The following is a 26445-nucleotide window of genomic DNA, read 5'->3' as shown; positions in this document are numbered from 1 at the left end:
TAAACCTAACCAGGAACATGTTTTTGTGGTTGCACTGTTGCCTAATTTATCTAAAAATACCTCCAAACTCTATTGTGTTCTAGGCTGACTTTCCTGCAGTGAAAGTCCTGTCATGGAGGCCAACATCAGCAGAAAAGCCTCAAGAATATGATCCCAAGTTCACCGCAGGACCAAAGCCCCCAGCTGATTAACTCTGATTGAAGGTCCTGAAATTACCTCCAGACTCGGTCGAAATAGTTGAGGTTTAATGAAGGGCAGCTAATGGGGCGGAGAGCTATGCCTGCATGTCATGCATTCATCGGATCATGCAGGGAGCAGCATGCAAGTTTATTTCTCCCTGACTGATGTAAAGCTTCTTGTTCCGTTTTTGTGGTGTGGGCTGGCATTTTTAATTCTGACACCTGATGATGTTTTTATTAGAAAGATAGGAAGAGGGTTTATCAGCAGCTGAAACATCTTTTCTCGGCCTCATTTAATTCACATCCTTTTGGTCCCTGCACTGTTTGTTGCCTTCATGATTAAAAGCCTCATAACTGGAGTTGTTTCATCTCCTCCCCTCTCCAGATGGCAACTATTTGAATAGGCATGCAAAGCTCTGATCAGCACAGGCCATTCACAACAAAAGAGAACAATCAGACATAGAGTGCTGTGCTGCTGCACAAAGGGATTCTTGTATTTAATTTGGATTTTCACCACCTGTTTACAAGAGGAAAAAAGAACAATGAAACTCTAGATATTTTTAAAAGCTTACTTGGAAGAGGATCAGTAATCCTATAGCTTATGACTGTACATTCATGTGTCTGCATTCATTTAGCTCAGTTGTATTTTTTTGTGCATTTTTGTGATTTTTAAGGAGCTGGCGGGCGACACAGCCACCATCATCTGGCTGCAGTAATGTCTTAAAACACAAAGAGCCCCATTCAGAGATCTCTCGGGCCATATCCCACACCCACACAGTCAAAAGGACACACGGACCCATCCAGCACACAGCCTGGAGTTATTATGGCGAGCAGTGTGTACTTACACAGCAGTAAAACATTCACAGAAAATATTCAGCATTAACAGAAGGGTCAGAAAAGCAGAAATGAGAACAAAATGATGGAGCTTCTATACAAAGACCTGTCTCCCTCCTGCTGTCTCATACGCAGTGATTTAGGTTCATCAAACACACACAGGAATTATTCCTACAGCTTACAACAATATTTTACAGTTTCAACTATCCGAGAAGCTCGAGGCTGCACATACCTCGTGTAAGATGAGTCTGGTGCCAGGAGCTTCCCTTGGACTGGTCTGTCAAAGATGGAGCCAGCAAAGAAATCAGAGGCAGACAGAGAGGCCCCAGTGTCTGCGAAGTCCACACCGAGGCAAACAACAGGACAAAAGTACTAAAGAGCAACTTCACTCATTTTTACTAAAAGTAAAAAGCTGTACAAAACCCTTTTCCTGCTCCAGAGTTTGTACAGGTTTTAAAGGAATAAATAACTTTAGTAAGAAAAAAGGAAACTCTCAACAGCTGAGTTGCATTTTGAGTAATTCAGGCACTTGGTTTGAAAGATTTTGAAGACAAAGTAGGCATGTTGTTATACATATGTATGACATTCAGGTTAGATTGATATTTCATAAGTCATAGCAAAGCTATGCATCTGGAGTGCAAAGGCTGCCTCAACATTCCCATAATCCTAAGGTGTTACATATGGAGGACCAAAGCACTCAGTCAATCAGTCAAGTTTATGCCACAATCACCTGAGGAGTGGACTTTCCAGCAAATTCACTCCAGCTTCAAACAGTCTAACACAAAGACAAAGTACAAGAGTTACACCACCGACTCTATAGATCTCAGTTAGCATGCTAAACGTTAAAGTTCATGACTGCACAATTAGAAAAAGACTGAACAGCACGACATGTTTGGAAGTGTCACCGAGAAGAAGCCGCTTCTCTCATGGCTGGTTTTTGTGTGCAAACCTGCATCTGTATAATCCACAGGACCTCTGGAACAATGTCCCGTGGACAGATGAGACCAAAGTGGAGATGTTGGCCACAATGCACAGCATTATCAGCACAAACAGCTCAACTGTCAAAGCACAGCAAAGGAGGGTTGATGATTCAGGCTTGTTTTGCAGCTACAGGGCACTTTGTAGTCACTGAGTGGACTATGAATTCCTCTATAAGTATTCTAGAATCAAATGTGAGGCCATCTGTGAGACCAAAGCTTGGCCCAAATTGGGCCATGGAACAAACTCAAAGGATGTAAGGAAATCTACAGCTGAATAGATTAATCAAGGTGTTGCAATAATAGTCCAGTGAAAAAATGTTTTCACAGGACCGTGTTTGCCTTTGGTATTGGCCAGCTCGTTTTATATTGAAACATAAAGGAACTGTAAAAGAAAATACAGAAATACGAAATAACAGAAAAGAAAATATTCTATAACTTGTATCTATGTATCTAGTGCATTAAATTGGATTTTTTAATTATTCAGTAGTTAGTTTTTTTTCCATTTTGGCACCTTTGGTCCTTGATTTTACACTTGTGTCATTCCCACAGTGACACTTGATTTATTCAGTGTATATTTCAAGGTTGCAAATCACCAAAGGCCCTGGTATAAAACACACAGGCACTTTCATATTCCCACATTGAACCACTAACCCTTTAAATCATAAACCTGAAATTTATATGGGTTTGCAGTGACTGTGATAAAGTGCGACACTTCAGCCATCAATACGTCCTGCAGCAGCCCACGACACAGCGCAATGCAGACTTTCTTCACTTCTGAGAGCTGCTGATTCTACTCGTAACCCCACACCAGTGCAACCGAGGCAGGGTAGTTGACTTTACCCATGAAATATTCATAGGAAGATGTTTTAAAAACACTTTGCATTTATTTAAAGTCACCCACTCTAAATAATGCATTGTGTGGTGTGACATTGGAGAAGGCCATGGTTGGACAATGAAGGGTAATTAACAGGCAAGTGTGCTAAAACCTTTAGTACTCTTCTCTTCCATACGTGGTATTTGAACTTAATTATCATTATTCAAAAGGCAGGCTCACAGGAGGATAAAAGGGAACAAACAAACTCTGAAACTCAGTCAAACAGCAAGGAAAGAGGGGTACACAGCTTGCTGCTTAACCAAAGAGTGCAGAATTAAACTACATTTTTCCTAATGTGCATAACTGAGCTTTGTCACGCTTGTAGTCATTTATAAATCAGACATATGGAACAAATCGTTAGCAAGTTGTTAAGGCAGTCGCTGCTGTAGCCGAGAGACGAAACTAAACGAACACATATGTCTGTAGTCAGTGATCACTGCCATTTGGAAATAGGACGGCTGATATTTGCTGCTCAACAATTATCTGAAGTTAACTAAACTCCAGTCTCTTAGCACACAACGCCCCCTGGTGACCACAGATAGAAAACGCAATCACAATCTGCATTAGAAGTTGTTGGGGGGGGGTTATTATAAAAAGCAACAAATCATTGTTGTACAAAAAGTCAGTAGAGAACACACTGTGGTAATGTGCAGGGGTTTGTATTATGCCTCTAAGCAGACAGTGATAGTGTTACCATCCCTATTTAATCAGTAGTTCCTGGCGTCACATTATTATTTCAATAGGTTAAACAACACTTAACAAATTCAGTCTTACTACATTGAACAGAAAAGCTTTGAAGACTAGTTTAACACTTTGCTGTCATTATTTCATATTCTGTCTGTAACATGCTTCATTCCACGATGAAACACGTTTTCACTACCTGGCATATTCTGGATTCAGGGATGTTAATTCATACATTTCATATGCATGTTCATATTTATGTACTTGTATTTAGCTTAGCTGAACCTCCTGTTATTGACATACAACTGTCGAACATTATCTTTCATACAAAGAGTCTGGTTGAGGTTTAACATTCAAATCCCTGATCAACAGAGAGAATACTCTGAATGAAAGTTCACTTCTGAATGGCTCCGTTTCCATTTGCAGGACTTTTAACAGTTCGTGGAGTCTTTGTGTTTCCTTTCACTTTCTCTACCTTGTCTTTTTTAACCTCCTCCTTCTTTGACGCTGCTGCAGTGGCCTCGTCCTCCTCCTCGTTTTCCGGCTTAGTGTTGACCTTCCTCAGCTTGTGTTTTCCTTTGATGGGAGTGGAAAAAGTCAGCGAAGACTTGATGAAGTCCAGAGGGAAGATGCCCACGTCTCCATCAAAGCGGTTCTTGGTCACTTGCAGGGATCTGCGGCCAGGACACGTCACCAGCTTCTTTTCCTGCAGTATGAGGACGTTGTCGGCCTCTTGGCTGGCCTGGAAGGAGTTAAAAGTCAAGACGTGTCTTACTTAAATTGGAAAACTGCAGATTTGAGAAGAGAGCAAGCGTATATGCATTTTATTGAAACAGCAAGTCAAGAGATGTGCTTATTTATTAAAATGTTTTTAATGTTTTTTAAGAATCAAAATAGAATGATACCCATGCTATTTTGATGAGTATGAACAAAATTATTATTACTCTCACAATAACAACCTATCGATGCTGTGATTCTATTTTGGCCCTTTTAGTTCTCCTATTAAAATATTTTAATTTGCGAATGCCAGATAGGGGAAATACCCACAAATAGGGTACATTTTTGCTGACCAGGTCACTGGTGACTGTGACAATGTTAAGAGGATAATTAAACATTGTACATTAAATGTACAGTATCTGTCTGCCAACAATTTGTCATTTTCAACTGTTCCTTCAGTATTTTCTACCAGACTGAACTGAAACTCTCACTGCCTTACCTTAGCAGAACCAAAGATTGATGCCGTTTGCAGTTCTCGGTCATCCTCCTCTTTCCTCGGATGAATGATCAGGGTGACATGACAGGAGCTGTTAGTGGCAAACTTCCTGAAAACCCCGATAATGTGGTCCTGGACTGCAAACCTGAGGTACATGAGAACATTGTATTTCCATACAGCATTAACACACCAATAACAGCACTAACATGACATCATCACACACCAGATAAACAACATTTTTTTTATCTTACTTGTCTGCTGAAAGGTTTTCTTGTCCCATCATGAACTGTAGATTATCAATGACGACATGGTTGATATCATAGAGGTAGACAGCATGTTGCATTGTGTCCAGCACTGTCCTGCAGGCAAAATTGGACAGGAGTCAGAGGGTCTTAGACCATGTCCACACTAATATGTTTTCGTTTGAAAACGTATCTTTTTCTCTCCGTTTTGGCCTTCTGTCCACACTGAGACTGCGTTTTTGGTCAAGGAAAACAGAGCTTTTTGAAAATGCTCGCCAAAGCGGAAAGGCAGTGTAGACTGCATAAACAGAGACTTTCGGAAACGATGACGCATTTTAGTCATATGATGCAGTCATGTAACCAATTAAACTAAGATAGCAGAGGGCATTATACAGCAGTTATTTTGTTTGCTCTCAATTTTGACAGCCCTATTAAAGATTAATATCAGTTTGTACATGCTCCAGATAGCTTTTCTTCAAATTCTTTAATTCTCACTCGCTTTTGCAACTTTGTACTTTTGTGTTACTTGCAGCAACAACTCCACTTCATTGTTAGTCCATTTAAAAAACTCATTTACTCATTTAACATTTACTGACTGAGCAACCACACTCCAACAAGAAGTGATCAAACTATCAAGATTATGTTAAAAAACAAAGCAAACCTCTTCAATAAAAGAACTTAATGGATCCCTGAAGTACTAATAAGACTTACTTGATGTTCTGCTGCCCATGGAAAGTCATGAAGTAAAGCGACAGCTCTTCAAACTTGTCTGCCCAGAAATCATACTGTTCCAGGTTCTCCTCCAGCCTCTGCATGGCGAACTGTGTCAACATGATCTTGGCTAGACGAACATTGTTGATCTCAAAGCTGCCCCACAAAGTGTTGACACCCTGCATGCAAAGGTCCAGGGCCAACTCACTGATAAAGGTGGTTTTCCCACTTCCAGTAGGACCTGGTAAAGAAACATCATGATTGCGTACTGGGTTAATAAAGCTAGTACTTGTACTTTATATTTAAACTGGTAAACTAAAAAGCCATCATACTTCCAGACACTTTAATGAAAAGTAAAAACTTGGCCAGCTGTGAGTGTTTTACATCCTCTTCCTTTAAAGAAAGTATGCGGTTTGATTTTTTTTTTTTATCAAATATTGTGGCTGAATTTAAGTCAGCCTATCTCCGGTTCAAGGTCCTTGAGCAGTGCTGCATGACTTCCACAGCTTTTTAGCATTAATTCAGCTAGGTAATGCAGTGGGTCAGTGTTATAACAGTGATGATTCAATTTAAATGGCACACAGTGGGACACCAGGAAGTGGATTTTTTATTCACATGTTTGAAGTTCCATGATGAAATTGCAGATATAAAGAAGCATGTTGGGACTTTCACTGACTGATCCAAAAATAGCCACAATGCTGCAGAAGTCAGAAAAGGGAAAAACAGGAGCAGTTTTGAAAGTGCTGCAGCACTGACAAATGAGACCATCTTGAAGAAGATATCATCCAAACTTCAATCAGGTATGGTTTTTGTTTTGTTGTTGAGTTGTGAAACTCGATCACAACTCAGGGCAGAACAATAAAAGACTGAATTTAAATCTGCTTGCTTACAAATTGGCTTTGATATTTGGCTACCTAGACGTGGTGGAAGAAAGATCCATTATCCACAGAGATATTGATTATATGATGCTATGAGTTTTGTTTGTATCACTTTTAAAAAGGGAAGAAATGACTTAATTTTGGTTATGATTTCTTGGGATTTAAAAAAAAACAACTAATTAGTTCCTGAGTCTTAAAACATCATTATTAGTAACACAGTACCTGTAAAAACAGTCAGCTCTCCCTTGCGGTGTCCCTTCAAAATCCTGTTGAGCTCAGGAAACCTCGTCCACTTCACTCCAGCCACCTGATCTGTGTTGACAAGCTCCCCGTAAACGTCCTCTCTGAGCTGCTTGAAGGACACTATGGACTTATGGGCCGCTGGGATCGAGGCTTTAATGATGTTGCTTAAGTTTTTACCTCGGGCCAGAGCCTCCACCGCACACGGCCGGTACTCACCGGGCCGCACAAGGGAGCAACGCCTGATGCCCAGCTTGCGAGAAAAGCTCTTTGACGCCTCCCAAGAGCGAATGTCTCCCCCCAGCCACAGAGTCACCCGCTTGAACTGCTCCAGGTAGGGCAGCAGGATTGGAGGAAGGCAGCTGACCCCGCGAGGAAGAGCAACACTCGGGAGTCCTGTTGCCTGACTCACAGCCATCGTGTCAAACTCGTGACCCGTCACCACCACCTCCGAGTCCAGACGTCCCACAAGAGGGAGGCCAAACAAGTTGTAATAGGAGTTAGACTTTGGGACTGTAGCTTCATTATATGTGACTTTGTCAGTTTCTGTTCTTTGAGCTGACAGGAGCTTGACCCCTTTTAAAGAGGAATCAGGTCCACCAAACCAGGGGAAAACCAGGCTTTTGGTTGGCTTGAATAATCTCACTCCAAACTTCTTGAGGGTTGCATTGGAGATCTTTGTGATCTGAAACAAAGCATTGACATTACTGCGCCAGATGACACTGTAGAGGAAAAGGTAAGGTCTTGTACATACACCACCATATTTAACAAAATAAATATATATGTTTAAAGTGACTTTACATTCAGGTACTAGCAGTCTCAGAGGATGAGAATGGTTGTGTATGTGCACATATGTTTGTCACAGAGCTGAGGATGTGTGTGTGTGTGTTAGTTGTTGCCGATCTTTGTAATCAGTGCAGGGAGATGTGTGGTGAGGGCAACAGCTCTGGGGAAGCTGTTCATGAGCTGCTCGTGTCATCTTTTGAATTAAGAATCACAAATTACACAGAATAATACCTGGAAAATGGTTTTAATCAGCTGAGCTTCATCCTCTGGGAGGTCAGTGAGTGGCACAGAGGTGGACCAGATCCTCTGCACCTCTCTCAGCTCCCTCTCTCTCTCCTCCTGCTCCTCCACACTCTCCGGATACCCCAGAAGCACATTAGGGTTAAGGGACTCTTCCCCGTCCTTCTGCATCACCTCCAAACAGTCCTGGAGGTCCTCCCAGCTCCCCTCCACCAGCGTGTCCTTGCACAGAAACTGTCCCGTGGTTTTGTCAATGAACAGGGAGAAGACCTCCTTCCTGGTTGACAAATCCACAAAGATGCTGGGAATGTGGAGGCAGCTGTAACCATCGTGGAAGGGAATATCTTTGGAGCGTAGATACTGTTTGATGTCTGTGACTGTGACTGGGGTCACAGGGAACTCTAAAGTAGATTTGGTGTCTTTTTTATAACCTCTGGTCCCAGTGTGTGTCAGGAAGTAGCCTGTACCCCAAGGTATTGGAAATGGCCTGTGAAGCAGCCTCTTTGCTAGAGGTCTCAAAAATGGAGATGTAAGACATCCTTGGAGGAGAAACCTTGGAGCTCCCACCTGCAAGAGACAGGTGGAGCTCCTCAGCAGCAAGCCTTTCCACATTGGTTATGTGGTCAGCACGTTGAACCTGCAAAAAGACACCAAGACATGAGGAAACCAGCAGCCTAATATAGGAAAAGCACAGCAAAGTTTTGGGGTGACCTAGACAGTCAAATTAAGGAGAGGCAGAAAACCGTTATTTTCTTGTCAAACGGAGACGTACCGAACATGAAAATTATCATGGAGGCGTATGAAAGCATCACTCAAAAGTTAGTGGCGTTTAATAAAACATGAGGCTGAAAAAGAACAACTTACAGTCTCTGATATCTGTCCTCCTCTCCTCCCATGCTCCACTCTAACCCGGGCTTTTCGGTGCGTTTCCAAAACAAGTCCGTGTGAACAATACGGAAGACTAGATATTCGGAAAGCTAGACTAACACATATTTACCTTTTAAATTATACTTAACGTGATCATTTTTATAGTAGAAAATAAATGTAATGGTTGGACGTTTAATTTGTCAACGAAAAAAGTCTTCTAGAAGGTATCTTTTTTTGTTAACCGTTATGTCAGCTATGCGTTTCACTCCGGAACTTGCTACTGACGGACAGCGCTGTGTACATGCCCGTCAGGTTGTCCTCTGAGAGCCTTGTTACCGTTTAGTGTGTTTGACTGTGTTATTTTTGTGCAGCAGTAGAAAAAGAGCAGATTAACGATGACTTCCAGAGGGACACCGAGTCGTTTTTTGAGAAGTGTCCTTCAAAATGGCGTCGGTCGGTACGTTTGCCAGCTAAAACGCATCTCCATCGTCTTCTCCAAAAAGGCTCAGAGTTCGCTGGGAGCCAGGTAAAAGAAGTCTTTGATAGTTTATGTAGACAGTTCCTCTAAGTCACGGCCTTGAAAAAATCTAAGAGATTACTTGGTTTCCTGATTAGCACACGGTTTATTGATTTAGATCTTGTAATTATTCTTAAATTAGATCCCAGTCTATTATGTTGACGTTAGTCTTGTACCTCATTATTTTCATTAATCAGCCGTCTTTCCCGGTGGAGGAATCCAAAAGATGCTGTAAGCCAACAGCAGGTTAAAAATCTATTTGTCATAACGTCATAGCATACAATATGCTCATCTGCCGCTTCATTAGGAACACCCTTTCAACTACTCGTTAATGCAAATATCTCGTGAACAAATCACAATGGCAGCAACCGAACACATGTAGACATGGCCAAAGACCAGATGAAGTCCAAACGAGCATCAGAATTTTGAAGAAAGTTAAAGATGTAGACGAGCATCTGTGAACGCACAGCACGTTAAACCTTTGAGCAGATGGGCTACAGCAGCAGAAGACACCTGATGTCACTCCTTTCAGCTGAGAACAGGAAACTGAACCTACACCAAAGCTGGACAATAGAAAATTGGAAATGATGCAACATTCGAATGGAAGGGTCAGAATTTGGTGTAAACTACATGAAATCATGAATTGTAGCTCAGGAGGCAGAGCAGGTCACCAACTGATCAGAAAGTTGGTGTTTTGATGTCCGGCTCCTCCGGTCTACATAGCGAAGTATCCTTGGGCAAGATAATGTACCCCAAGTCGCCTTCTGATGTCATGTCACAGAGCTGAAATCCTCTCAATATGATTTCATTAACATGACAGTGAATTTATTGTACTCACATGGTCTCCGCAGTCACTGCATCTCAATCTAATAGAGCATCTTTAGTAGCAGGAGCAGTAGGTTTGCAACAAGGATGTACAACAAACAGATCTGCAGCAACTATGTGATGCTGTCATGTAAATATGCACCAAAATCTCTGAGGAATGTTTCCAGCACCTTGTTGAATCTATGCCACAAAGAATAATACCAGTTCTGAGGGCAAAAAGCGGTCAAACCCAGTACTGACAAGGTGTAACTGATAGAGTATTTTAGAAATGGCCCAAAAATGTGCAGTTAAGCAGGATTTTTGCAGTTCCTATTATAGCATGTAGGCTCAAATGCACTACCTGCTTCTGTAACACACAATCAGAAAGCCAGATGATCATCACATTCCTGTGATATGGATTCAGGGATCATAGTAGAAGAATCTTTTAGCACTGGCAGTAGATGTTGACAGACATCACCAACAGCCCTTTATTGTTCAAACGCCACATCATGATGCTAGCAGCAGTTACATTTGCAGACTCTCAGCAGAATTTTTCACTGCTCAGAATAGTTTCTGACTTCATGACTGAATGTTCTGTGACTTCAGTAGCCTAAAGATAAAAATAATGTTTCTGTTGATTCATTTTAAGCTGTTTATCTGCTTGCTAACACACAAAATTGGCCAAATACTTTACATTTGCATTATAATAGTGAAAGGGTCCAGCTTCACATTAACCAATTAAAACATCCTGTGCTCTTCTAAAATTGTATTTTAAAGAAAATGTTTTTTTAAAAATTCATATCTGAAAATTGCAGGGTGATGTCTGTCATCTGGAAAGATTTTTTTCCCCCAAGTTTGTTTTATTATCAGTTATTTAACTGTTCATGCATTTCTTTTTCTTTTTGAAATGAAAAGTAGCACAAAGCATAAAATTAAATTATATGATTGTCATTTAATTTTCCATTTTATACAGCTACGCTCAGACTGTGTGGTTTAAACAAAAGTATAATAATTTATTAACCAGTAATGAAAATAATTGGCAGGTATGGCTCAAAAAACAAACAAAAAACTCTGTCACCCTTACCAAACTGTAATACCGGTTAACCTGCTTTTTCAGGGATTTCATCGAGGAGGGAGTTGTGGATTATGCCAACAAGAACCCTGGAACTGTCGTCTATGTGTCTCCGCAGCCCTGCAGAGTACCAAAAATAGTTGCAGAATACTGTAAGTGCCCACAGCTCTGTTCGAATCAGACCTGAATAAATTTACTGAAACAATGGTGAAGCAGAGTGACAGTGAGATTTCTGAATATATATCATTTGTTGATGTAGATATAAAGCAAAGAGAGAAGGAGTTAAGATTACAAGCTTCTGTTAAGGAGTTTAAAGGTAATGAAATTATAATAGAGAGCAACTGAATGTTTATTAGAACATTTATTATATTCCACTCACTAGACTCTGAACTGAGTAATCGATAATGTATACTGAATAAAAAGATGAGTACCAAAATGAATGGTAATCACGTAGGAATATAGTCATGACTCTCTAGAGATGGTAAGCTTTCAAATGCTTCCAAACTAACCATCACAGATGTGCCTGACTAAAATAAGATGAGATAAGACTTAACTGATTCCATCCAAAGTGTTCTGGATGTGGTGTTTAGAGCTGCCCACCAATAGGTTGACAATTGAAACCAGCAACTTGTTGATGTTATAGGTGACCGAGTTGATCATACAGACAGTTGGTCTTACAGGTGCACCCTGTTTATGTATCGTCTGTAAACCATACAGACTTGGTTTAGATTCTCCTGGGTATAGCCTGTGGTATGAGGTTTGCTCAATAACGATGTCTTGCTCTAACTGTTTGAGACAGTCTATCACCCTCTTCCTGTAACAACTACCTGGTTCTCATTTCAGGGGCTCATAAGTATTTTTGTCACTGTGCAGTAACACAATTTTCTCATGTTAGTCTTTCTGGTTTAGCAAAAGCATGCACCTACCCTTGTCTGCCTGAAGGATGATAATGTTGTTATTACTAAGCGATGTGAGTGCCTTCCTCTCCCCCATGTTGATGTTGGATGCTGAGGACATTTTCGTCCCCAGTTGCTCTGCTTCCACATCTGCAAAGTTGATGTTTTGAATTGCTGTTTCTGTAGCTGTGATCAATTCGACTATCGGAATTTGCCTCGGCTTTAAATTTAACCCTGCAAGGATGTTTTTTACTGTTTGGGTGAGTTTTCTGTCAGGCAAATTTTTCCCCCGCTTTCCACATCCTCGGTATGGCATCCTTCTGTCTTCAGGCTGTTGAGGAAACTCCATATTTGGCTATGCAGATGTACTGTTCATAAGATTGGGGAAACCTGCAGTCAGCTGAGACTGAAGAAGTCACGTGGATGGGGATGAAACGTTTTCCCCACTGAAAATGCTACTTCCAGAAAAAAAAGAATCATCTTTTCAGGATTTCCTTACCTGTATGATTGAGCATGCATCAAGGCATATTTTCTAACATTTCTTTCATATTATCTGAAAACTCCTTGAACCAGATTCTTCATATTTTTAGGGTAAATATCTGGTACTGTGGCTTTATCAGTAAGGACATTTATAGAATGATGGATGCTTGAAATCTCTAAAATATTTGGATCCTGGATCTCTGACAGCAAATTTGGAAGTATTGTAGAAATGAGAATTTTGCAGATAGGGAACTGATATTTTATTTCCAGCTTCTCATATAGAAGGCATGTAATAGTCTTTAACCCTGTCACGCCAATTGTATCATATTTGATGAATTAATATTTTAGAATTCTTCATCAGCAAATATGAAACAAATTAAAAGTCACATATGCAAATTAATATTTCATTTAATTTTTAAACATTTTGTCAGAAGTTTTAATGAACACTCCATTTTCAAAAAGCTTGAGTATGGATAAGGTAGATTTTTCATCCAACTTCACTGTTATAATACCCAGCTATGAAACCATGTGCCAAATCCAAATGAACATTTTTAGAAACAGACAGTTTGTGTTAATGTTATATCCAAAATCTGTTGTTCTGTCTCATTTTTACTTACTTAATAAGAAGCACGAAAAGTAAACTGCCATAAAGCAGTCTTAGATACTGTAGGGGGCAGTATAACATAGGTAGAAGGTATTGTTGTTAATGTTAATGTTGTAGGTGTCCTCTTAAAAGTCGCATATATTTTCCTTTTTTGCAGTAAATGGCAACGTGAGGGAAGAAACCATCACGAGCAAAACGTCTCAGCAGATATCCGAGCTTTTGACTAAGCTGACCAATCAGTCCGGTCTGGAAATCATCCGCATCCGCAAACCCTTCCACACAGACAGTCCCAGCATCCAGGGCCTGTGGCACCCTTTCACCAACCGGCCCCCGTCTATTGGCCCCATAAGGCCACAGAAACCAGATTCTCAATAAGGACTAACGAAAGAAAATGTTGAACTTCCATTTGTATCTTTTGCAATTTAAATTAAATCACTGGTGAATAACAGTTTCTGCATCGGCTTCCTTTTGATTTGTTTTCCTGGATAATACCACACTGTTGTCTGATTTTTTTTTATTTTTTTTTTAACCATCTCCTTCTGTTTGCAGCAGAGCCCACTTGAAGGAAAAATGCTCACAGTTCCAGCTCTAAATGCCACATTTGAATAGACTTTAAATGGATCCACCAGAGCTTTGTCAGCGGGCATACTAAAGAGCAGATAACTGTTTTTAAATCTCAAGGCTATTTAAAGATTTGTGTAATAAGTGCCGCAGATGGAACTTTGAAATAAAAAAACCCAACAACTTTCAGATGTTGATGTTTAAATACAGATTTTCTTTAGAGGTGGGTTTCAGCACATCGAGAGAAGAAGAAGTAGCACAGCCGTTGTGCTGTCTGCATCGCTCAGTGTAAAAACTTAAGAAGAATTACATGTTTTTTAAGTTGTACTCCAGGGTGAATGTAAATGTTTTCACGGCTTAATACTGACAAGATTTGAAGGTGTCCTTAAATATCCCACAGCTTAAATGAACATGACAGATGGTTGTGTGATTGCCTGAGGGACAGCCTTTAACCTTCAGTGTGAGCTGTCCTCTGTAACAGGAACAGAAAATTTAACACTCGTCCAGCGGGTGATTTGTTCAAATTCAACAAGGCGTTGAATTTTGGCACAACTACTGGTTGCTTTCTTTGCAGTTCTTCTACTGAATTCATCATTTTTGACTGCAAAAGGCATTCAGGGTTCACCCCCAGTGTTGCTCTCCAAAAAACAAATACAACCAAGTGGAAACCATCGGACGAATACAAATAAGTCTTCGCATGAAGCCAACGTGAAGAGTGCAGCAGGCGAATGGTATACTTTATAACCCCGGCCACGGGAAATGGTTAGGCAATGTGACTGTTTATGTGGAGCGGGAGAGTGACATGACTGCAAAGGATGCTGATGAGATGCAGGAAGATGTTGCTGTTCATTTCGCTCACTTTCTCCCACGTATCTTTTCTAATTAGCATTCCAGTGTTAAATTAGACTCAGACACGGAGGCTGCACTTGGAATAAAAGTGTCTAACTTTAAATCTCCAAACTTTTCATCAGTAAATTTCAGATTTAAAAAGGGGCATTGCCTGTTTCGTAGAATAAAGTCTTCATTTTTATCCAAAACAGATAAATGTATTCCGCCATTCCCATGTTAAAGGCTGCAACAGCCAGTTTTAAGATTCCAAACCCCTTTATCAACCCATCCAAGCTTTTAATCATCACATGAGTATAAGATGAAGCATTTCTTTCTTTGTGTTTCCACTGATCTCTGGTCAGTTAGCTTGATGAGGTTGAGTCTCCAACCTCATTTCCAGCATCTGAAAGCCACTGCTATATTTGTGTGTGTGTGTAAGTAATTTTGGCACTTACAGTCCTCCATACTATTCTCATTTCCTGTATTTTTAATTTATCTCCGACACCAATTACAGATATCGCAGCTGCTGTTCTCTCATCACGCCCGCCATCCCTGATGGGAAATGGCACAGCTTGACCTGCGCAAGGACACTAAATAAAGTTGTTGTTGCTTAGTTACAGCTGTGAATGCTGCTCTAAAAATGGTAATTTTTACCCCCCTCCTCTGTACCCTGAGTCTATGTTATACCTCTGGCTCATATAAATGACTATGGGGTGGAGTGGGGTTCATTCCCTGTGGAGGACAGTGGCCTTGCTACTCGCCACAAGCTAAAAACAACCAGGTATCTTGAGAGAAGCACCGAGTGAGAACATATTTTGCATGTTGTTTCATGACTTCCTCTCAGGGCTGTTGACAATGAACCTTTTTTCCCCCAAGCTAAAGGTCATCCAAACACTTTTTTAAGCTACATGAACGCCAGAGGAAATTGAATGACATGAAATAAATAAGACATGAGATATCACTTTGGCCAGGTATAATCTGATAAGACAACAAAGAGAAGTTCATTATCTACATCAAAAATAATACAGAACCAGCTTGAATCAAAGTGTCACAGTTTACAGGGGTTTTAGTATGCATGATTTTTAACAAAGCACATAAGAAAGTATAGTGCAAGCTGTGAACTGTTTAGGCCCGACACAAAGAAGAAAGTACATCTACATAAACAGCAGGATAATTTTTGCTATGGAATTAGCAAAAAACAAAACAAAACCAAAAAACCAAAACAATTTCATGTGAACGCAAAGCAGCCAACGTGTTAACTAATTAAGTTTAAGTCCATAGTACAGAATAGAGTGTTTATTGTAAACGAATTGCCCTTGAATGACAGTGAAATAGCAGCAGTAATGACCTTAGATTCAGGTGAAACTTCCACTATGTTCAGTAATACCCAGACATTTACAAGAAAAAATTCTATATAACACAAACATGTTGAACACAGTAGAAGCTGCAATTATTTTACACATTTTATTGAAATTAAATGTTAACCAGCAAAAAAATAAAACAAAAACATTTTACACTGTACAATTTTGATTTAAATATATACCGTGGGCCTATTATGCAACTTCCAGTACCTTTGCATAAACCAGAGTCTAAAATTATCCTACTTGTCTTATGCTGGGCCTGTCTTGTCTTGTCTGGAAACAAGTTGTTTTAGCCTCTCTCTTTAAGCCAGCTGCCCTCTGATTGATTGACTAGCAGCAGGTGGGTGGAGCTTCTGTACATGAGATGCCATATTAGGGTTATCAGCCCTGTCTGACATCATATAGATCTAAGAGTCGGAAACTGTCAGAAAGTAAATGTAAATAGCAGTCTGAAGCTTGAGCTTGTCATTATTTGAAACTATACAAGCTAACAAGGGAAACATAAAACAACCCTTTGAATGCTTAAGCTGTCGGATTGAGAGCTTCATAACATAACAGCGTCTTAAACTGCTACAGAAAATCCAATTGTTACTTGAATTCCCACATATTCAAAAACACAAACTCGAGTGCTCTTTTAAAAGCCGGCTTTAATTGATTAGAGGCCACTGTGACCATTTGGAAATTCAGCCGGGTCCTTGAGAAGCGAGTGTGAATGTGAGCGGCGAGGGTTACAGATGATGCTGCCATGTAGAAGTAATGAGCAGTGGTAATAAAAGAGGCAGCAGAGATGGAAAGAGTTGAGGACAGAAGATTATGATCAAAACATGTGGAGTGGTTTGTTTTTTTGCTTTTTTATAAAGGGCTGATCAGAAACGGGAGATGAAGAAGATGAAGTGGCAAAGTTTGGGAGAAAGTATGAAGCAAGAACTTTAAGTTCAGGTTTTTACCACATACTGTAGTTTAAAACCATATATATGGCATTTAAAATATATAAAAGCAGGTCATTGTAAGCTTTAAATTTGTCCACTGCATTGCTTATGGATACAGGGTGTAACAAGATTATTATTTTACTAGGATACAGTAAAAATGGACTTGTGGCTTCTGGCAAAAACCTTGACAAACACACTATACTCAGTGTTTAGTAAACTGAAAAGCCTTTAACGCTGACACTAAAGTACAAAAAAACAGTCAGATCAAAGTTTGGATCATAGTGGTACTGATCTGATACTAAATACAAATATGCCCATTTAGAACAGCTTATTTGTGCTGTCACATAATGATGCTATGTACTGTAATAAAAGCACACTGAAGCTTTTGCCTGTCTGTGTGTCTGTCTGTGTGTTTTACGCTCTCTCCAAACGTATGCACCGCCCTTTGCAGCTGAATCCACTCAGCAATTAAGCCTGGGAGTATTTAAGCGGAGGCAGGGGGAGAGGAGAACCTCAGTCTTTTAGTGTATTTCTGTTTGCAGTGTATGAGCTCATGGAGATTTGTGCGTGCAGTTTGCCAGCTATTTGATTAATTTCCCTTTTAGTTACAGGCTACTAAATTTTGTCGCATTCTTTTTACTTTTATGTGGCGATAGCAGCTTGGCCATGGTTCTGACTTTACTTAATTTAAAAAAAATGTTGTTTTGTTCCTGAATCACCCAGAGACTTCTTCTGTCGCTTCCCCAGATGCCACAGACTTCCTGGGGAATATAACATGCGCACTTTTGCAGAGTTTCTCTTAAGCAATAATCATGATGTGGCTGGGTGCACATGGATTGCCAAAAAATCTGTAGTGCATAGTTTTAAAAGACCAGCTTAATAATATGCAAGCATGCAATCAGTTAAGTGCTTTGATTTGATTGAATTAATGTGGTTCTTTAGTCACAGAGAATTTCTTCTACCTCTATTTGCATAGAGTGGACTGCCTGGACTATATTATCCTCAGCAAAAAAAAAGAATGAAAAATCCATGATGCCAAAGTACAAGACACACGAGAAGACCTGCAAGTGCAAAACATCTCCTGTCTACTAGTATCGCCATCTGTTTCCTGCATGACTAACCAGGACACGCAGGTCAAATGTTTTGTGGCTGGATGTACCTGCAGAGATGACAGCGAGGCATGCAAACAAACAAGAAGCTGCTGTCCTCCCCTCGTGGAGGTGAGCCAAACACGGCTCTCGCTGTCTGACAGATAAACAATGAGAGCCACCAGAGAGGGCCGCTGCTTGTGCTGAAGCTACGAGAGCTGATTCAACACTTTGCAGCAAAGACGGATCTTTATTTACCACTGGCCGTGACACGTTTACAAAAAGCTCAGAGATTCATTTCAGTCGCTTCCCCGTAAGATATACACGTAGCATTTAATCATAGCGTTGTTCACCTTGTTGAGGAAATACAGTGAAGGCTGCAGTTCTTGTTGTTTTGGCATTGCACTAATGTCAGGTAAACACTGAGGATGCTTTTGTGGGCTGCATGTGTGAAGGTCTTCTCCACTTGGGTTTGGCAACTTGCCACGTGCAGCTTTAGCAAAGCAGAGGACAAATGTGAGCCTGGCTCTCAGCGTTGTTTTAAGAGATAGATGACTAGAACTTTTTTTAATTTTTGCTGTAGAAATCCATGTGATTTCTGTTTGTTTTTTCACCTGTTTTTGTATGAAACCATGTTCTTGATGTTTTGAGAGAAAGTAAAACAGTCAATGTTATTCAGAAAACAGGCCTTAAATATAAATATAAAACAGCATCTAAAAACTTTCTTTATAGGATTTCATCAGTTTGTGGTTCCCGGTTCGCCTCCACAACCCTGAAGCCAGTCTGTGATCTACAGCAAAAGCCAATCAATCTGACCACCACGCTGACTGCTCCTTTAATAGACTGCATGTTTACTTTCATAAAGTTTTATCTCTTTTCCCACAGAGAGGCTAAAAATAGAAATACTACAGGGAAAAAAATAGTTCCAAGTTTGCTACAGGTTTTTCCATTGGCACTGGCACAGCACACTATGCTACTAACGGTTGCAACAGTGGCGTATATTTATTGCTATTTACATGAGGAAAAATCAAGGGGGGAAAGTGGCTTAAATAAATACACTAAAATGTAAGACTTGTCTTAAAATCTGTGCTCTAGTGTGCTGTATCAAAACTGGATTCTTAAAGTGATACTTTTACTAAAGTCAACATTTTAGTTATTATAATGATTGTGGCCGACGGCTTAACAGAGAAGATAAATGTTGTTTATCGAGCAAAAATGCCAAACATTCACAGCTTTCAGATCCTAAAGTGAGAAATCATAGGAAAATAATCATTCGTTACATCTCTGCAAAGGACATGCATCATAGAAAAAGTGGTTTGAAACATGACAAGCCACTCAAAACCCATTCCTGGAGCTTTGTGTGCTCAGCTTTCACTCATTTTTCCATATGCTCAATATTTTACACAAACAATTAATTTTGTGAAAATATGGATTAATACTCTACCTCCTTTCAAGCCAGTTTAAAAATATACAAGGCTTGCTGCTCATCTCAATCAATATAAATCTAAATTTAAACTTGATTTAATTAGGCTAATCTCCCCTTCAAGGTCATCTTGTTGTGCACATCTGGATCAATTCCAGGGTAGCTATTTTTAGCACGCTCCTCCAAAAGTCCCGTTATGAACGCTTGCACTTTTGTATCTAGAATTTCACAGAGCAGCAAACATCAGCTGCTGTGTGATCCAGCTGATTACTGTTGATGCAAACTTGGTCTTTGGTTACATCCAGAATCCAAAGAGTAGCTTTCGCTGGAAGAGTCCACAGTGTCCAAGCACAAAGGTGGTGCTGCCAGGAGACATTTGTGGGGTTTTTCAATGTTTAGTCATTTCTCAGGGAGAGTTTTCCAACACTGATATTTACTTTAACCTCCTGAAGCATGTGAGAGATGACATCTGGTATGAACCATCTAAACAGTCTATAGAAAATCTTTTTTTTTAGCCACAGCAACAAAATCCGTGCTAAACACCTGCCACACATGCCAGATTTGATTGCCTCTGACATTATCCTCTTCTCCTAAAAAAATCCAAGATGATCGGTTCCAGTTTCGACATCACAGGACCAGAGCTGCAAGAGGGTATAATGGGACTTCCAAGCAGCAACCTAAAAGTAACAGCCACATTCAAAGTGCTGTAATGCTTCCTAAAGCGATATTCTTGAAGGAGAGATTGGTCAAATTTAAATCTCTTGTAGCTTTTTATTTTGCTGGGCATACACAGAACTTTACCTTCACACCACATAGGTCTTTTATTAGTCTTTAGTTTGGTAGGTTAGTGCATTTATAAAAATTTAAAAAAGACGAGAGGGGGCATGGATGCCTCCTTACTTAAGCCGTGATGACCTTGTTCATCCTAAGAGCATGGATTGTTTCATTTGCCGTTTTGTAATCTTCCTCATCAATATGTTTTTAGGACTTCTCAAAAAAGCCACTTGAAAAAGCTTCTTTTACCTCATAGAAAGGCTCACTGTGCAGTTTGTGATAATACCAGTCCACAAACACAGTCACAAGCAACAAAAAGGTGCATCTTCATACACAGGACTGGGTGGTAAAGCTGTAAGCACATTAGGTGCTACTGTTCTTAGGCCATGTTTTTAATTTATACAAAATAGCCTAATGCTTAGCATGTTTGGATGAACTATCACTTTAAGCTCCACAGATACCTAATATTACATGGTTATAAAACTTCTTAAATCTCTCCACAGTCTCGGAAATGCTTGATCACCTCCTGGCCTAATTTAGTTTTTGTATCCATGTCCTATTTTGTAACATTGGCTTTTTTGTCGTCTGACTGCCATCTTTCAGAAACTTCCAGAGAGTCTGCACTTTAGGTATCATCTTTAAGCTCCTTGGTTGTAGCAATTTTTCACAGCTCCACATTTTAGCAGTCTCTGATTAGTGAAATCCTGGGCCATTTGTCACCGAAGACACAACAGGCTGAATATTTCTGACCAAGTTATGACATGACCTGCAGGTACTCTGTGCAATTAAGAGCAGCACTTCATAAAATAGTCATTTTTCCCCACAAGTACGGATCACCTCTAGGGTAAAAATAAATAACAGTGGGATGAAGCATAAGAGGGGTGTCCTAGATGGAACTCTCATCGGGTTGCAAGTCCAGTTGTGTGTGTTTCCTTTTCTCCAGGATCCTGTTGAGCTCCTCTGTGAAGGAATGGTAGAGCGGGGACATACCGTCAGGGTCGGCCTGCCTCAGCAGCACGTAGCTGTTTCCGTTCATCTTCCTCAGCACGCTGGGCAGAGTGGCCGAGAGCCCGTTGGCATAGTCCATGTTGGGAAGCGGGGGTGGCATGGGAAGAGGAGGAGCCGGAGGAGGTGTTTTAGCTGGAGACATCTGGCCTTCACCTGGCACTATCTGGAGGAAGCCATCACCCAGGTCCCCAAAGCTCGGCACTGAGATGGACCGACGACCCTGACGGCCATTGCAGTGGCTTGAGATGGTTTTAAGTTCAAGGTGGGAGCTCCTTTTTCTCTCAGAGGCACCTAGGACTTGGAGACCTTGCTGGGAGAACTTCCGATCCTGAGAGGCTCGTCTAGTGCAGAAGCTTACATAAAGAAGGACCACAGTCAAAACCAAGCAAAGCCCACCGAGAACCGCCACCAGAGAGATGTACACGGCCTCCATGTGTCTGTAGGTCTGAAACTCAGGTCTTGAAGGAAGTGGGGCAGGAGGCGAGGGCAAGGGCTGCTCAGTGGGGCTGCCGGTAGAGAAAACAGTCGGGCTGGAAATTGTAGTGGGGTTAGTTGTGGCTGTGGGTTCCACAGGGAAGTACGGCTCTGTGTGAACCCTTACTGTGTAGAGATAGACCAGAACTGAGACTGAGTTCTCGAGAGCAAAGCAGCGGTAAATGCCGCTCTGCTGGGTGCGAGCTCCGATTATCAGGAGGCCATCTGTGCCGATCCGATAGCCCGAATTGAGGTCGTATCCCTGGAGCTCCCTGCCGTTTAGCGTCCAGCGTGGAGTTGCCAGGTTGGAGCGTAGTTCACACTGGAGTAGCACGTCGTCACCCGACATCACAGAACGCCTCCGATGGACCACTGAGGATAAAAACAAGAGGACAAGAGACATGAGATGGAGTTAAAAAGAAAAGTGAAGTGAAAAAGACAGAAGAAGACTAGTGGAACGTGAGAACGTGAGAAACAGTGTGACACAAATGCAGGAAGACAGAGCAATGAATATACAAGATGTCGGGTCACCAAGGTTACAATTTAAAAGTGAAGGTGAGCAACGTGTACAGCACCAGCATCGCTTTCCATCACATTTCATAAGCTGCTTTAAATGTAGCGAGCTCTGCAGTGCAGCCAGCAGGCCTGTCTGACCTCCAGCAAGAGAGGAACTGATTAAAATGTGTAAGCTGGGACCTGGGGGATGGGTAGGGAACATACACCTAATAAAATCCCTTAATAGATACTAAAAGCTTTAGTTTTCTGGCAGAGAAGGAAGATGGAAGGAAGATTTTTTAACCCCATCATCTGTGAGAGAGTCAGAAAAACTTATCAAGTGGGAAGGATGGTAAGGTAAAATGAAGAACTAACCTTTTTTAAAAATGAACAAAGACGCTGTGGTATAATGGATTTACAGTGTAGAAATGAAGTGCACGTGAATGTGTGAAGCAACACGTACCATTTCCTGAATTCTCCTTGCAGCCCCTGACCCCTCTCAAGATATCCTGGGTTAGGTTCGACCTGCAATAGTAATTAGGAAAAATTTGCATTTAACCTTCATTAAACTAAGAGATAAGCGTTAGAGTAAAAAGCGAGTGTCTTCTGAGAGCATAAATAACAGCGAGGTATAAAAATGCAGCAAAACTGTGATAAACAGAAACGTGATTGCCATATCATAAAGAAGATTTCTCCAATCAAGATTTCGACACAAAACTACCTGAAAGCTGCAAATATTGAGCCATTTCTGCAGCAAAGCCTTAATATCATAAAAAGAAATAAACTTGAGATAGCTTGGGTTCCCAGCAATAAGAGGAGGATACCTAAATGCTTTTTTTATGCAGCCCACTGTGGATTAGTACTAGGGATAAATTCCCCATCTCCTCCTTTATAGAAGGATTACTATAACAAAATGTTTTTCAAAGAAATAATATGGATATTGTAACTTAATAAGCTTTAAGAAGGAAGCATTACCATCCAAATCTTTTTGCTACTTTCTTTGGATGTGATGCAGCAGCCAAAGTATAAAACAAATCCACGGGGAGGGCCGAAGTGTCTGCTGCAGTAATGGAGATTAAGATGTCTGCTACTCAGTCATGCAGAGTTAATGAAGAGAGGCACAAACAGTCCCCAGTGCAAAGAGTGAACACAAGCATGCCTGTTTACTGTCATGTACCACGTGCACTTTTTTTTCCACTGGAATTAATTTACAAAATCCAGGTAAGCTCCTAGTAAACAAAGGAGGAATCTAACTTAGCAATTTTTGCATAGACCTGCATGTCCTGAAGCCTATTACACCTGATGCTGGGCAACAGATAGGATACACCTGGATGGTTTGACAGTCCTGTAAAACTGATTAGTGATATCATACAGTATTAGCTCCATCTCCAGTAAAGTGGCAGCAATGCAGCACATTTAAGCCTGTGGACACGGTCAAGTTGACCTGCTAAAGTTCAAACTGGGCATCGGAATGGGGAAGAAAGCTCATTTAAGGCACATTGAATGTTGCATGGTTGTTGGTGCCAGGTTGGATGGTCTGAGTACTTCAAAAACTGGTGATCTACAGGGATTTTACCACACAAACATCCCTAGAGTTAACAGAGAATGAGCCAAAAAAGAGAAAATATTTTCTGGGAGAAAATTCCTTGTTCAAGTCAAAGGTCAAAAGAGAATAACCAGACTTCTTCGAGCTGACAGGATAACAAGAGTAACTCAAATAATCACTCATTACGATTAAGGAATGTGGAAGAGTATCTAATGCACAACTCGTTAAACCTTAAAGTAGTCGGGCTACAGCAACAGAAGACCACGCCAGGTGCTACTCCTGATAGCTAAGAATAGAAAACGACTAGAACTCATAGGATCAGAGTTTGGAGTAAAGAACATGAAGGCACACATCCATTCTGCCTTATATCAACAGCTCAGGCTGCTGGTGGTGTAATGTGGGGGATATTTTATTGGCATATATCCCACGGAGAGTTAAGGCAGCTCTGAATGCAAACGGGGTCCAAATGGTACTAACAAGGTGTTCCTCATAAAGGTTTGGTGAGTGTACATTAGCATTTATTTAATATTGACAAAATACTCTCAAAGTTTTAATTATTGTGTTGTACCAGTTGTACCAGTTTCTCTCATGTAAATATTTCAGATGGCGATATGTAAAGTAAAATGTTACTGAAAGAGGAAAGACACGATTTCACTCACTTCCACCCTGTTTGTTTTTCCGTTCTACATGCAGAGCTACATGAGACATAAAGATTGAAATCATATCCAAATGGGTGGGGGCTTTTTTTGTGTGTGTGCGTACTTGAAATTCAAAACTTCCCATTATGTGCGAAGCTCCTGCTGAGCTGAACAGAGCTGATGAGAAAAATCCAGGTCAACTACATTGTCTTAGACCTGCTTTCATAGAAGATTTGTTGGAGGGATACAGAAGCTGTATAAATAATTAACTGTGCTCTGGTATTGTTTGGCCCAGAAGGAAGAAATAAACATAAGCTAAAAAAGGTCATGGAATGCAAAAATGTACAGCACAAAAAGTTAATCATCTTATTCACCTCTCCCTAATCTCCTGTAATTTTTCCAGAGGGCTTGATGGTAATGTTATGTTAAATCAACATGCCATCAGTTATGAGCAGTTCACCACATTATTTAACAGTTACATTAGAAAAAAATAAATAAAATCTAAATAAAAAGTACATTTTATGCTCAATTTTTCAGCTCATGTAAAAAAATAGATATAGAGTTAACAGAATATGACAAAATTAGGAAAAATCGGAGACTACAGAGCAGGTGGAACTGTGGAGAAGGTTTAGGGAAGTATAGATTCAGGATCTATGGAAGAGCAAAGCAAATGTATCTTGTTTGTTTTCTGCCAGATCTCTGTAACCCCATTTTTTTTTGCATGCATTGTGTAATTATGCATGTGTGTGACACTAAAATACATTGAGTCTGTGTCCTTACTGGAAATATTCTTTTTTTTGAGTGCATGTGCCCTTACTTTTGTGCACGTGAAGATATTTCCACACACACTTTCCCATCCCAGCCGCAGAAGGGGTCTCTGGCGAACACACAGTCATAACAGGAAGTGTACCTCTTGCAGGCTGACATCGGTACCTGCACGACTCCAGAGTGCGACCCAACATAGACACTCCTCTGTAAAACAGGAGCATATTTGGAAGATTTTTTCCTCATGTTAAATATTGTAATGCCCTTCAGTATAGACAGTGTATTTGTTCTTTAATCATCAGTTATTAATCGGTGGAGAAGGGAAGAGTTCCACAACCTTTTTGGGGTATGACAGGGATTTAGGCGCAAAGGTTGCCCATTTTCATTTAGATATAAATCCTTATTCTGTTAACGTACAGTTTTACTGTAGATATATTTAAACCTACCAGAGCTGAGGAGATGACCAGGCTCTCTATGGGCTGTGGTTCATCAAACAGCTGCAGCTCTTCTATGATATGCATTTCTCCATCGATGTCCACAGCTCTATGCAGCCAGCCGTCATCTGCAACAACAGAGAAAACCTTGTTGAGTTAAACTGAGATGTGAATATAACAAAATGCTGGCTGTATGAACAAGACTGATGTAGCCACTCAGTCTGAAACTCACGCTAGTGACAATTCTTTCTAAAGACTAGCAGGGGCAAAATCCACTGATAATAAAAAGATTGACCCTAGTTTTCACTTGATTTAATACCTCGGTAAACGCTATGCTGATTGCTTTATAGTCTCCATTTCTAGTTCCACCACTATTTCACCATGAGTTCCTCTCCTTTTACACAGATAGCAGCCAATGATGCAGAGGTATTCCTTGTAGCATGAGATGGTGCATTGTCTTGCATGAAGATGATTGTGTTGCAGAAGGCACAGTTCTTCTCTTTCTACCATGGAAGAAAGCGGTCAGTCAGAAACTCCACATACTGGCTCAAAACATGACTCCACCACCTCCTTGCTGACGATGCAGCCTTGTTGGGATATGGTGGCCGTCCACCAACCATCCACCACTGCATCCATCAGTGAACAAGACTGTTTGAAAATTAGTCTTCATGAGTTCTGGGCCCACCACAGCCGTTTCTGCTTGTGAGCATTGGTTAGGGGTGGCCGAATAGAAGGTTTATGCACAACTGCAAATCTATGGAGGATCCTACACCTTGATGTTCGCCGGGCTCCACAGGCACCAGCAGCTTCAAATATGTGTTTGCTGCTTTGTAATGGCCTTTTAGCAGCTGCTCTCTTAATCTGATGTATTTGTCTGGCGGAAACCTTCATAATAATAATAATAATAATAATAATAATAATGGATTGCATTTATATAGCGCTTTTCCGGACCCCTCAAAGCGCTTTACAATACCACTATTCATTCACTTTCACATTCATACACTGGTGAAGGCAAGCTACAGT

General features: G+C 40.6%; 3 protein-coding genes across 4 annotated transcripts in view; 1 reads left to right on the top strand and 2 right to left on the bottom strand.

Moving 5' to 3' along the window:
- Nucleotides 1–3854: 3854 nt before the first annotated feature.
- On the bottom strand, nt 3855–8779 carry twnk (twinkle mtDNA helicase). The gene is made up of 7 exons (XM_085360991.1): nt 8723–8779; nt 7850–8495; nt 6815–7517; nt 5715–5955; nt 5013–5120; nt 4765–4906; nt 3855–4290 (listed from the first exon to the last, which is right to left on the bottom strand). The coding sequence occupies exons 2-7, from the start codon at nt 8468–8470 to the stop codon at nt 3943–3945; spliced, it is 2163 nt and encodes a 720-aa protein (XP_085217117.1). The 5' UTR covers nt 8471–8495; nt 8723–8779; the 3' UTR covers nt 3855–3942.
- A 238-nt stretch (nt 8780–9017) lies between these two features.
- mrpl43 (mitochondrial ribosomal protein L43) lies at nt 9018–13614 on the top strand. The gene is made up of 3 exons (XM_085361564.1): nt 9018–9251; nt 11164–11270; nt 13256–13614. Exons 1-3 carry the CDS (start codon nt 9121–9123, stop codon nt 13471–13473), a joined length of 456 nt encoding a protein of 151 aa, XP_085217690.1. The 5' UTR covers nt 9018–9120; the 3' UTR covers nt 13474–13614.
- Nucleotides 13615–19027: 5413 nt separating this feature from the next.
- Nucleotides 19028–26445, bottom strand: part of sema4gb (sema domain, immunoglobulin domain (Ig), transmembrane domain (TM) and short cytoplasmic domain, (semaphorin) 4Gb) — a 51907-nt gene continuing 44489 nt past the window's right edge. For both annotated transcript variants that reach the window (XM_085361562.1, XM_085361563.1), the window contains 4 exons: nt 25435–25550; nt 25041–25195; nt 22503–22564; nt 19028–21916 (listed from right to left, as the gene is read on the bottom strand). In XM_085361562.1, the coding sequence (XP_085217688.1) occupies nt 20949–21916; nt 22503–22564; nt 25041–25195; nt 25435–25550 (1301 nt within the window). In that variant the 3' untranslated portion in view covers nt 19028–20948. The remainder of the gene's footprint in view (nt 21917–22502; nt 22565–25040; nt 25196–25434; nt 25551–26445) is intronic.

Source organism: Diplotaxodon limnothrissa, linkage group LG8 (genome assembly GCF_057381915.1).
Source record: "Diplotaxodon limnothrissa isolate DT_005_m linkage group LG8, D_limnothrissa_male_GT1.1, whole genome shotgun sequence".
Lineage (NCBI taxonomy): Eukaryota > Metazoa > Chordata > Actinopteri > Cichliformes > Cichlidae > Diplotaxodon > Diplotaxodon limnothrissa.
The sequence above is the reverse complement of the archived record's forward strand: the minus strand, read 5'-3'. Positions and strand labels throughout refer to the sequence as shown.

Bases quoted from the DNA above. Each gene is read 5' to 3' on its own strand.
- twnk (XM_085360991.1), bottom strand. From the start codon at position 8,470: ATGTGGAAAGGCTTGCTGCTGAGGAGCTCCACCTGTCTCTTGCAGGTG. The intron at 7,518-7,849 runs GTATTATTCTGT...GCTTTGTTTCAG, and splicing joins TGATTAAAACCATTTTCCAG to ATCACAAAGATCTCCAATGC. The intron at 5,121-5,714 runs GTAAGTCTTATT...TTTTGCCTGCAG, and splicing joins CATGGGCAGCAGAACATCAA to GACAGTGCTGGACACAATGC.
- mrpl43 (XM_085361564.1), top strand. From the start codon at position 9,121: ATGACTTCCAGAGGGACACCGAGTCGTTTTTTGAGAAGTGTCCTTCAA. The intron at 9,252-11,163 runs GTAAAAGAAGTC...CTGCTTTTTCAG, and splicing joins CAGAGTTCGCTGGGAGCCAG to GGATTTCATCGAGGAGGGAG. The intron at 11,271-13,255 runs GTAAGTGCCCAC...CCTTTTTTGCAG, and splicing joins AAAAATAGTTGCAGAATACT to TAAATGGCAACGTGAGGGAA.